Raw genomic sequence first — 12,827 nt, 5'->3', positions numbered from 1 at the left:
CAGGGCAAGGGAGATGATTGTACCCCTCTGCTTTGCACCTGTCTGGAGTACTGCATCCAGGTCTGATCGCCAGCAAAAGAGAGATGTGGAGCTGCTGAAGTGGACCCAGAGGAGGCCACAAGGATAATCAGAAGGCTGGAGGACCTCTCCTACATACAAAGAAAGGCTGAGGGAGCTAGGCTTGTTCAGTTTGGAGAAAACTGAGATTTCAGTATGGCCTTCCAGTACTTGAAGGGAACTTACAAATGAGAGGGAGACTGACTTTTTATTTGGGCAGAAAATGAAAGGACAAGTGGGAATGGCCTAAAAGAGGGGAGATTTGGATTAAATGTCTGGCGAACTTTTCATGCAGAAGGTTGTGAGGCACTGGTACCCAGAGAAACTCCATCCCTGGAGGTGTCCAAAGACAAGTGGGATGGAGACCTGGGCAACCTCATTTGGTGGATGGAAGCCCTAAAAATATCTAGATTTTATATTTGGTATTAAATGCAATTATTCTTTGTCCATCTTTTCTCTGTCCTCACATATTCCACATATCTATTGTTCTTTCTTCAGTGATGCTAAATATGTTATGTGAAAATGTTACTTATTTAATAGTTCTCTTTGTGAGGAAAAATTAATAAAAGTGTTAAAGAATCTCAAAAAGTATACTGGAGAGGGTTGACTGGCACTTTTATAGGCCTGTCATTTCTGCTTCAGCTCAGTCACATTCTACCCTCTATTAAATTCCTGCACTCATAACAGCAAAAACTTGTGTTCTCCATTCTGCTTTGTTTTTTCATATTTCCCATATCACTGGCTTCCATAAAATCCAAGAGATAAGTACATCTTGTTTTCCTCGCCATAAATGTTTATTTTTATATAATTGACACCAAATTAATCTGACACCCCTTGGTAAAAAATATGCTGTATTTTATACTCTCTAATTCTTTCTTCAACAACTGTTTTTCTTTAGAACTTTTCTTAAGGTTCCAATGACTGATGAGGTCAGACTAATCAGATAGTTGACAGTTAAATTACATTTATTACATATAAGTTCTGTTTCTGTGATCTGGAAATAACTGGTACCATTCCTAGAGTGATAGACAAACTAATATCTCTGCCTTCAGGTCTGCCATACCAAGTGCTAGTAGCAATGGGTGGTGTTCCTCAGGATCAGTGCTGGGACTGGTGCCCTTTCACACCTTTGCAGGAGACATGGACAGTGGGATTGAGTGCACCCTCAGCAGGTTTGCAGACAACACCAAGCTGAGTGGTACAGTTGGCACGCTAGAGGGAAGGGATGCCCCTAGGAGGGACCTGGACAGGCCTGAGAGATGAGCCTGTGCCAACCTCATGAAATTCAGCAAGGCCACATGCAAGGTCCTGCACCTGGCTGTGCCAGACCCTGGGCAACCTGATGATGCTGTGCATGTCCCTGTTCATTGCAGGGAACCTGGAATAGGTGACTTTTTAAAGTCCCTTCCAACTCTGAATATTCTATGATGATTCCATGACAGGAAATTCTTTGCCACGACGGTGGTGAGACACTGGCATAGGCTGCCCAGAGAGGCTGTGGATGCCCCTTCTCTGGAGGCGTTCAAGGCCTGGCTGGATGGGGCTTTGAGCAACCTGGGTTAGGGGGAGGTGTCCCTGCCTATAGCAGGAGGGTTGGAACTAGGTGGTCACAAAGTTCCCATCCAACCCAAACCAACCACTCTGTGATTCTGTGATCTGCCTGTTCACTGGGGCCCAGGAGGCTGTGATCCAAAATGCTCAGTAAGGAGTATCTGGGCCAACACAGGGGTGTTGCCTCAGCATCCCCTGACCTATGCTTGCACCAGTGCTGTGTCCATGGGCAGTAGGACTGAGCGGCATTACCAGCAGCCAGCAGCACTCTTCAGTGTTCAGGTTTCTTTGTGCTGAAAATATGCTTGATGATTCACATAATTTTGAAGTACTACTGAGCATGTCTTTCTGTTGGGCTACAGCTCACTATTTCAGGCACCACAATGTTCAGAAAAGAACTCCTTACCAGAAAATGAGGTGGAAAGAAGCCATTACTCTAGAATCACCCTCTCTCATGCTACAAGAGAATGACAGAAAGCAAATGCACTTTTGTTGTAATAAAAGCAAGTGTATTTATTCTAGCAGTATGCAATAATATTAAGGGGCCTTAGGGGTCTGTTTCATTCCGGCTTTGTTTTCTCTGGAGTTGGGTAGGCTCCTGCTCCTTCCCTGTCCTGTAGAAGTGCCCTCCCTATGCACGGTGATGGTGTCTCTGGCCAGATCCCCTTCAGTTTACAGCTGCTCTGTTCTACTCGGGAGCTCTGCTTGTGCTGGTATGCAGAGAAAAGTCTCTGTTCTGTTCCCCATCTTCTCATGATTTTGCCATCTCTTTCGTCCTGGGAAGATCCTCCTGCAGGTAGCGGTGTCTCACACGTTTGAGGTATATCTCCATCAGGGCAGGGTTTGCCTTCAGTTGGCAGAGCAGCTCGCAGCATTTCTAGGAGCAGTTCTGGGGCAGCTGAGAGTGTCTGGCTCTTCTCCTGGAAAGGACAGAGCAGGGGGCGTGATGAAAAGGGCAGGGGCCTTGGGGGCCTGAGATCTCTGCATCTGGGCTGTGCCTCTTCCTGAGAAACTCAGGCACCGTCTGGCTTGTCTAAACTCCCCTGGAGCAACTTGAGGCCATTTCCCCTCGTCCTGTCACCTGTCACCTATCACCAGTGAGAAGGCACCTGCCTTGCTCTTACTGTAAGCACCTCTCAGATATTGGAAGAGAGCAATAAGGTTTCCCCTCAACCTCCTTTTCTCCAGACTAAACAGCCCCAGTTCCTTCAGTCGCTCCTCACAGGGCATATTCTCCAAGCCCTTCACCAGCCTTGTTGTCCTTCTTTGGACCTGCTGCAGCATCTCCATGTCCTTTTTGTACTGAGTTGCCCAAAACTGAATGAAGTATTTGAGGTCAAACCTGACCGGTGCCGAGTACAGGGGAGGATGATTTCCCTAGTCCTGCTCCATCCATCGTGCAGTCTCTTTTTATAGTTGAGCTGCTTCTTTCACATCTGTACCACTTACTTTCCCCTTCATAGTGCAGCATATTGCAACACCATGTAACAGAAATATCAGCAAAAATCAACTTTGCCTTCTATTGGTATGTTGGCTTCATTAAAGGCATTTGGGTCTGCTTACTAGACCTTATATGACAGGTACCAGTATTTCTGGGTCATGAGAAACTATTACAGAAGCAGGAGGATTTACAATAAACATCAGTTTAAAACTTCAGTTTGCCTTCTCTTTACTATATTAGTGTAATTTCACAGACACCATGTTTAAAGGTAATTCAGAAACTCCATGCTGTTTCTGTCTGGTATATTGGTTTTGTCACTCTTCATGCTTCTTCACCAACCCAAGAACACTGTCTTGTGTACAGAAGAGCTATTGAAATGATGCTAACGCTGTGATTTCTTCTCTGTTCTTCGGCTTCTCCTTTTGGGGCTAATGAGGATTTGTATTTGACCTAATCAATACATTTTCAGGCTCACTATTCGAAGTAAGATTACACTTCCAGCCTATAAAGCTCAGTGCTCTCCTCTCCTGTGATGGCAGTAAGGCTTAAGGAGCCCTTTCACTGTGAGGACTGGAGATAAAATGTTAAGGTAAAAGGTGGCAGTAGTTTAGAAAATGAAGTCTATTATTTCCCTCACTATTTTACACACTGTTAGGATTTCTAGATAGGTCAGCTAGCGTTAATGCAAACACTTAGAGAGATTTCCTCCACCATGTTAGTCAGCATCAAAGGATGGGATAGGTGGAAAGGTATTTTGCTTCATCTTGTCATGTCTATGCAGAAGAGACAGATTCATCAACCATTTGTATAGTGGGTATTTTAGGTGTGTTGTTGTTTGGAAGACGTTATCTAAACTTGTAAAGTAAGATTTTTCAAGCATCTTTATTACCAGCTGTATGTCAAAAACATAAAAATAACCAAGTATTTTTTTCATGTCAATTTAGAGATGGAGGCATGTGAGTTTGATATCTGTGTTTTCTTTATCTTCATATAAACAGCATGGAATTGATGCTTGAGCCAAATCTGAACAGCTTTTCCTAGTCATGCAGTCAAAGTACAGAGATTTTAATGTTGGCTTTTTGGGGTTTGTTTTTTGGCCAAATTATGTGGGAAAAAGTTCATGTAATACCTCCTATGTTCTTCACTTAAGAATTTTTGAGTAATGCATGTGTACTTATGTGTTTATATCAATACTGCACTTAATGGTTTGTTAACAGGGTGGAATTTCTAAGCAATTCATGATTTTGAACTGACAAAACAATCTAAAAATCTTATTTATTTATTTTTTTACTTTTTTCTCCCCCCTGTTGCTTGTTGCTTCCCTGTGAGTTATTCCATTAAAATATGGGAATAATCAAGTTTTGTACCAGAGTCAGCACAAGATTCTGGTCAGTTCTGATGGATAAAGTGGATGAGGTTCTTTGCCAAGGGCCACAGGCTGACTCATTCTCTCTGCCCTACACTGTGTTCCTTCCAAACCTGGCTTGCTATTACTCTTGCACACAAAAGCCAGTCAAAAGTAAACAAAACAAAACAAAACATCTGGGTATGTGTCTAGCAATAAAACATGGAACAAAACCAATAGGCCAGCCATTGAGAGCAAGTCCACTTAGTGTAAATGAAATGGGAACCATGCTGAAGTCAAGGTAAGGCATATACAGATTGACAGCAACAAGAACTACAGAATCGTAGAATCACAGAACTATAGACTCATAAAATCATAGAACAACTTGTGCTGGAAGGGACCTTAAAACCCATTCTGTTCCACCCCCCTGCCATGGGCAGGTTTCCCTCCCAGCTCAGACTGCTCTGAGCCCCACCCAACCTGGCCCTGAGCACATCCAGGGATGGAACACCCACAGTTTTCTGTGCCTTACCACCCTATGACCAGAAACAGCAGTCTGGCTGTTGCCGTTTCTGCTCCAAAGCTCAGGATGTTTTCTGCCATGTTCATCCACCACCTGAGACAGTTGTGTGGCTGTGCACAAGGTCTGTCTCATCTGTAGAAAGGACCCACACTGTTCTGATGAAGGCAATTGCTAAACAAGGTGTTATCTGCAATTTACAGAATTTATAGTCGACCCTCCATGCAGCTCACAATTTCTCTGATCGGACTTCTGAAGAAAGCAGTTCTGGGGGAAAAATAAGTATCCTTTTCTTCTAGCAGTGTGCTGGACTCTCACATGACCCTGACATGCTGAGCACAGTGCTTACCCACCTCCCAGCATCAGGTCTCTGTCTCATCACAGATCACTGCTCACTGCGTTATAGTGCCTCAGGACATAGGGCTGAGAGAAGCCGTGCTCTCTTTCCTATTCCCGGCACTTTCTGGCACCCAGACTCTGGCATCAGCTGAGCCAAGGGCCAGAGGGCAGGTGGGCAGCAGGCAGGAGAGGCATGGGGTCAGCTGGTATGCTGACAGAGGTGACAGTGCTCTGGGCAATCCTCCAGCTCTGCTGGCACGACCGAGCTGTTGTTAGAAAGAGTGAGTGCTAACAGCCTGAGTCAGACTCTCCCTCCAGCCCTGTCCTTTCTGCTAATATTTACTAGCTTGCCTGTTTCAGTATTAAAGACACAACATAGTTGAGCTCTGATTCAGATTTCTCAGCAATAACCACCCAAAAACATAACATTTCCCCTCCCAAGGTAGACAGACACATGTGGGACTTCTTTGTCCCTGATGGAAACAGGGAAGGCAACAGAGAAGCTATCCTGGCTGCATTCCCATCTTCCTTCTCCTCTTCCTATGACGACAGGGCTGGCAACACTTCCTGCTGTGCCCTGCCTGAGGTTACCTCTCTCCTCAGATGCACTGCTCTGCTTGCTAGAGCACTCCATGCCCTGTTCACACCAGAAAGATTGCCATGAATAAAGAATGCTGTGGGACCTACAGCAGTGGTTTTCATTAGGAGGGTCTCCTGTCTTATTAACCTAGCTTGCAACACTCAATCTTGCTCAGTCTGCAGGCACTCTTGCTGGTTTGTCCCACTCAGCTAATAGTGATGCTCTTGGCACAGTATAACCTACTCTAGTGGTGTTCCTCAGAAGTCACTACTGGAACCATTCCTGTTTTATATCTTAATTAGTGATCCAGACAAAGGGACAGAGCACACTCTCAGTGTCCTTGCAGATGACACCAAGCTAGGGGGAAAGTATCGATCTGCCTGGTGAAAGAAAGGCCTTACTGAGGTATCTGAACAGGCTGGATAGCTGCGCTGAGGTCAGTTGTGTGAGGTTCAACAAGAGCAAGTGCCATGGCCTGCTGTTTGGTCACAACAACTCAACACAGAGCTACAGGCTTGGAGCAGAGTGACTGGCAGGGAGAAAAAGATCTGGGTGTATTAGGTGACAGCTGGCGAAACATGAGCCAGCAGTGTGCCCAGGTGGCCAAGAAGGCTGGGACATCCTGGCTTGTATAAGAAGTAGTGTTGCCATCAGGATCAGGGAGGTGATCATCCCATAGAGCTGGAAATCCCACTCCTACGCTATCTCACTGACATGCTGAACAGACACCGAGAATTGCAGTATCTTTCTTTGTAATCAGCTGCATGCAGTGAGGCTGGTAATTCTTATCTAGCAAGTGTGTACTTTTGATTCACTGCCAGTTTCAACTGATGGCTTTGATGATAGAGGACAGCAATACCTACAGAAGCGCTGAGCTTGCTTAATCAGAGGGAAGAAGAGCTACTGAAAGAAGGAAGTAATATTTGAACTTGTGTGTAGTAGAGCAGGCTGCCACCATCGAACTTGAGCATTTCTGAGCTTTCCCAAGGCATCAGAGCCTATCAAGGAAGCCCCAGACAGATACAGTTGGAAGTGAGCACCTGCTCCAGATGACTGTCCTAAGCATAGTGACTGCACAGAGCAGCATCAGCAGCAGTGACCTACAGAGAGAAAAGGGAGCAGGGAATCTGCTGTAAGGTTGAGGAGGAAGGAAGCCTTCCAGCTAAATGTGGGTCAGTGTGGGAAGTCAAAGTAAAACACAAAAGATGGAATAGTGATAATTAGAAGGATATTGGGAAAAAGAGGTACAGAATAAGACTGAGATTATCAGGAAAGAGGGCAGGAAAAGATTTTACTGATTTGAAGATAAAAAGGACATCCCAACATTAGTGGAAGTATGTTAGAAGAGGAACTCTAGGTAGGTATAGAATAAAATGCATCTGGAAAATAAGCCATTTTAGAATTATACTGGCAGTTTTCATGTCAATATAATAAATGCTGTTTGACACCAAAACAGTTTTTGTGTTTCATGAGAATGGTTTGCTGGATGCCATATCAAGTCTTAACATTCTGTGACCTGCACAGAAACACTGAATTGTGGAAGAAGGGGTAGCGTTGATGAGCAGCTCTGGAACAACACACAGGCAAATACAGGATGCCTGTAAAGTGCCACGTATGGAAGCATTTATGTAACTAGTTCATATGTCGTACTGCATAGGCATGAATGGTTCCATGGAACTGATCTTGCACGCCTATAGATAATGTTTGTTACAGCATTGGTCATATCCATTCGGTAAAAGGTGGAGCACAGACTAATTCTCTTTTTTGTTTTTCACCTTGTATTGTAGAAGAAAATGGACCCCGCCTACTTGTGGTAGCAGAACAAGCTAAGATCTTCTCTCAGCGGGGCGGCAACGTCACACTGCCTTGTAAATTTTACCATGAACACACATCAACAGCTGGCTCAGGAACCCACAAAATCCGGGTCAAGTGGACCAAACTCACCTCAGATTACCTCAAAGAAGTGGACGTCTTTGTCGCAATGGGACACCACAGAAAGAGCTACGGAAAGTATCAGGGCAGAGTATTTCTGAGGGAAAGCAGTGAGAACGATGCCTCTCTTATAATCACAAATATAATGCTGGAGGATTATGGGAGATATAAGTGCGAAGTGATTGAAGGATTAGAGGACGACACAGCAGTGGTAGCTCTGAATTTGGAAGGTAGGTAATGCTTCAATTATACTTAAAATTATATTTTAATAGCATTAAAGAATACCTGCTTTTCCTTTTAATACTGCTGGCATTGTATGATAGCGATAGCAGCCAACTGAGAAGTGGGATTCATTGTGCCCTGGGGATCTTGGCCTGACAGCCTCTAGCAGCTATCATAAATTAGAAGAACATTAGGACTTTTGTAACTTACACTAGCCCACGGCATAGTCTGCTCCCAGTGAGCACCATTGCAAAGGGAGCCAAAAAAGAATGACCAAACACAGTGAAGGACTGCATATGTTTTCAATTTGGTCCCTTCGTTCTACACAAACTGCTGTGTTTTTGAAGTAGACTTAGTCAAAATTATATAAAGCTTTCTCCTAAAAGCCATTTTGCAGAACTTTGGGACATTTTAGATTATCAAGAAGATAAAAATCTTCCTACAAACAGGGATAACCTCCAAGTAATTTTACAGAGACAATAGCTTTGTTTATTTCAAGCCTTATAATTCCATAAAGTAAATCTCTACACTGCCTTCCAAGACAGCTCCTACACATGGGCTCTGGTAGTCATTTCCCTCAGCAATTTTTTTGTTAACAATATGGTAGAAAGCATTAGTAAAATTATTGAAATGGATTTAAAAAGAACAAAATATTCATCTTTACTTTATGAAATTTAGATTAATTTTATGAGATTTGATGCATGTAAATCAGCATCTGGCCTTTTACCCAAAGCCCTATATTATTCTCAACTATAAACTAAGAGTTGCATGAAGATATTTCTCCATCCCTTTACATTTATACTGGCCAGCAAGTGTGTTTCAGGAGGAACTTTGCAGAAGCCACATTATCTGTTAGTTGGGAGGGGATGGGGGGGTGTAGGAGGGGAAAGAAGAAGAATAGTGGAAAAGAAAAAGCAAGAAAAAGTCACCTCACAATAAAACTGCCAGTGCAGCTATTGACTTGGCCACGTAATGCAGGTCAGACCCAGGCAGGACCTGTCTGACCTCAGCATGCCTCACCTTCTCTTACGATATTTTTAGGCTGTCCTGGAGCTTGTTCCTGGGTTGCAAAGTGGGATGTAGCATTGCTCAATAATCCTGCAAAATGGCATGTGATAATATTCTTCTGATAGCCTCCATATATCCTAAATACATGCCTCTGTCAGTCTTAGAGCTTGTCCAGATAAGTAACTGTACCACTTGATCCCAAATATTAATATTTCCCAGCATTTCATGATATTATGAATTTTTTTCTAGTGTAAAATGGTCAGTAACAGAGTACAGTCTTCATCACACTGCTTATCTGGACCAGGTACCTTTCTGGTGCCACTAGTATTGTGCCTTTGAAGTAAGTTTTCATTAGCTTTCTGCTTCTAGAAGCAACAAGATCCCAGGGCAAACATGTGCATCTGTGACAGAAGTCTGGGAAAGGTGCAGTGACTAACAGCAGCAGTGACAGTGGGAAACTTTGCCTGGAGCTTGGTACAAATCCTTGTGCACATGCAGAGACTAGTATTGAATTGATATTAGAGTAAAAAGACAGTGAGAAATATTATTTGTTAACCACATGCAGTAGTTACATGGTTTTTGACAGTGCCCAGAACTAAGGGCTAAATGCACAGATGGTCTAGTGAGCACTATGAGGTTGCTCAGGTAGACATCTACACATCCTTAACAGAGCTGGAGCACAGTGAGGATTCTCAGCTCCAACACTCCTAAAAGTTGCTGCTTCCAGGACAACACACAGAAGTCAGTCATCAGAAACATGCCTCTTAAGTACCACTTCAAAAAGGAGACCTTTCTTTTCTACCTTGTCTATTTAGTGATAGAGCACCAGCTTACTGTATAGAAGGTCTAGGCTCTACCTCCTGACAGACACCTTCAGCCTGCTGCTGTTTCTCTAAGCAGTGTCTGCCTTTGAAGCATGCCAACTCCAGTCCATCCTCTCCAGCACCACCTCTCCTTCCTGTTTCCCTTCCTTGAATTCAAAATAAAGATGTTCATTGGATAGGAGGGGAATAAAGTATAGTATGTCTTTCTTTAACAAGACTCTTCCAATCTCTGATCAAAGGAAATTTATGCATTTTAACACATGGAACGGTATTTTGTTTTAATAACTTTTGACATTAAAGGGTGTCAGTCTGTTCATATCTGACATTACAGAGTGAAGCTTCCCAGAGAGTTGGAAAATAATCATTTGTGAAACCTCTTGGTAAAAGCAAACCTTTCAAGAAGTGAAATAAGACTATCAAGTGTGTTGGTTTAGAATAGAACAAATTAGTTCCAACTGGGGTAACTAAATCCAGGGTTTCTGGGTTGAAGCTTCACTGAAGTTTCATTCTAAAACTATAACTACTAAAGTGCACCTATATTTGCAGTAGATACGCAGATCGAAGTAGTTGGTGGAGCCTGTTCATTTCTTTCTATGCCCTTGCACTCATCCTGTCATCTCATCTGTAACTTTATTCAGTGCTCACTTTTAATGCTGTTTCATGCTTTTGTGCAGCACAGATCAGGATGATCTGTAAAAAATCAGTCAGTTTGGACAAAAGTAAAAATGCTACTCCACACTAACATTCTGCACCTGCTATAAGTAATAAGGTTTATCTCACAGTAGGAAGGATTTGCTTCAGTAGCATGATGTCCTGAGATCGTGGCCCTAAGGATGTTAACTGGCAGCAAGACAAAACCATTTATACCCAGGAATGCCTGATAGCAGTACAAAACAACGCTTCAGAGTGAGTTCACTGGACAAATGGCATAGATTTGCCTGAGCAAAATCATATTAATTTATCAATATGAAAATGGTTGACCTCTACCTCAGAGGACCTTTTATCTTCCCTGAAAGTGGTAGTGTTATATTCTTGTTAGACATAAAAGCCTCCTTATACTGTGATTAAATAAGCTATGCACAATAACTTATAACAATATAACAGTAATTTTTTTATTTTTTTTTATTTTTTATTTTTTAAAGGAATTAGGCTCAGTTGCATATCTTACACATTTTTTTTGCATGTTCTCTTTGCTACTATGGAAGTATAGAACTATGCCAATCCTCCCTCCCTCCTGTCCTCCTTTTCCCCCCTCCTTCCCTCCCTTCCTTCTTTTCTTTCCTTCTTTCCATCTTTCTGTATTTCAGTCTTTCAAAAACTCTTCAGTCTTGTCATCATTATCATCTCACATTTGCCCTTAAATGCAGAGTCTAAGAATGGGGCTGTCACACTTGGCATGGTGGAAGTGGCAGGAACTGTAGATAGTGGGGTACATATTTTATACTGACTTTGTCACCAAAGCCATTTTCTCACTGAACTGGCTGTGCCATGTTCCTGTATTTAAAATAAGAATTATTAACTTCGCATTCTTTTACAGATGTCATGAGTCAAAAGCGTAACATTAAAAGGTCCCCTATGGTAGAGAGATATAGTTGCCTGAGTCATAAGCAAAGAAAAATTCTCAGGTTACATTAAATTTCCTTTCTGTTGGCATGTAACTCTTCTTCACTACATTTTATATTTGTGCTTTACTGTTTCCCTATCTTACAAGAACAATGTACTGCAGTGAGTCTCCCCATGCCAGGTCTATCTGCTTTGGTTTTCCAGGCAGGTGAAGCATCCAGCAGTGCCCATTGCTCACACTGCTCCAGCACAGGTTATGTATGCTGTTTCTTGTGTGGCTCCACACAAACCCCAAACCAGCAGGTTTTCTGACCTTGCTTGGAGGCTCATTAGCTTCCAAGTCGGAGTGAGAAAAAAGATCAAGCTTCTTTTTTCAAAAACAGACCTTATAGGTCAAAACCAGAGCAAATAAATCCAACAGGCCCAAAGAAATAAGTTCTTCCAAATTGTCACAGTAATCATTTCTAATCTAATCTTATTTTTTAATTATATTTGGCCTAATGATATCTTACCTATTTCTCCTACATGCTGCTGTTACACACCAAAAGCTATTTAAAATATTCTCTGCATGACAATTTGTTGATCTGTTTACTGTAAAGCTGATCACATAGGGCATCCTATTTGTGAGCACTTACAAGACAAGATTTTTTGTAATGGACAATAGCAGTTTTGCAAGAGCAAATCATGTTTGTCCAATGTTGTTCCTTCTGTGTCAGGGTAACAGCTCTTTACAGACACACTTGTACTGCTTCCAGTGTGAGAAATGGCACTTCAAGGATGCAGTGAAGTAAAAGTAAAAAATAGAGAAACAAAAATTTATCTAGAAACAATGACTTGAAAGGAAGATGCTAAAAGACTTAGGACTGATTGGCTCTAGGAGAACAGAGAAAAACAGGTCTTCAAATTTTGATAAAAGCTGTAGGAGGATAAGGGAATAGTCTGCCCTTGGGCCAGGCAAGTCTACTTTGTATGCCTCTATCAGTCAGAAACAAGCAATCACAATGACAGCTTGGTTACGGGGCACTGTGGATGGATGGCCCCAGATTGAGGTGGAAGAAGCTACCTGCCAGCCCACCCATGCAACCAGTGCTGCGTAATCAGACAAGTGGAGAAATGGAGGTGGAATATGAAGGAAAATTAGAGACTTCACTTACTAATCACAGAATCTTAGAAATCCAACATGGAAAATTTTGCGTTCAAAGTATGAACCTGCCAGTGTAAAACTGTATCCTGCAGTACAGAATACAGCAAACCCTACTTTAACTAGTGTTTACACTGGCTACAAGAAAAATTGCTTTTCTGTCTAGGCTGCAACTCAAGGAAGCCAGTTTCTTTACTCTGGCTGTAAAAAGTCCTATTTTTTCCCATATGTTTTAACAGAAATTTTCTTTTATCTGTAAATGCTCTTAAGCTTGCTAATTGCCCATGGTGCTAGCTTAATAGAC

The 12,827-nt window shown here is 42.5% G+C and overlaps 1 protein-coding gene across 2 annotated transcripts in view; it reads left to right on the top strand.

Moving 5' to 3' along the window:
- HAPLN1 (hyaluronan and proteoglycan link protein 1) overlaps positions 1–12,827 on the top strand; it is a 57,787-nt gene that overhangs the window by 34,077 nt on the left and 10,883 nt on the right. For both annotated transcript variants that reach the window (XM_072359910.1, XM_072359912.1), the window contains exon 3: positions 7,621–7,995. In XM_072359910.1, coding sequence (XP_072216011.1) covers positions 7,621–7,995 — 375 coding nt within the window. The remainder of the gene's footprint in view (positions 1–7,620; positions 7,996–12,827) is intronic.

This window comes from Excalfactoria chinensis, chromosome Z (assembly GCF_039878825.1).
Source record: "Excalfactoria chinensis isolate bCotChi1 chromosome Z, bCotChi1.hap2, whole genome shotgun sequence".
Classification (NCBI taxonomy): domain Eukaryota; kingdom Metazoa; phylum Chordata; class Aves; order Galliformes; family Phasianidae; genus Excalfactoria; species Excalfactoria chinensis.
Note: the sequence above shows the minus strand (reverse complement) of the source record. Positions and strands in the feature narration are given on the sequence as shown.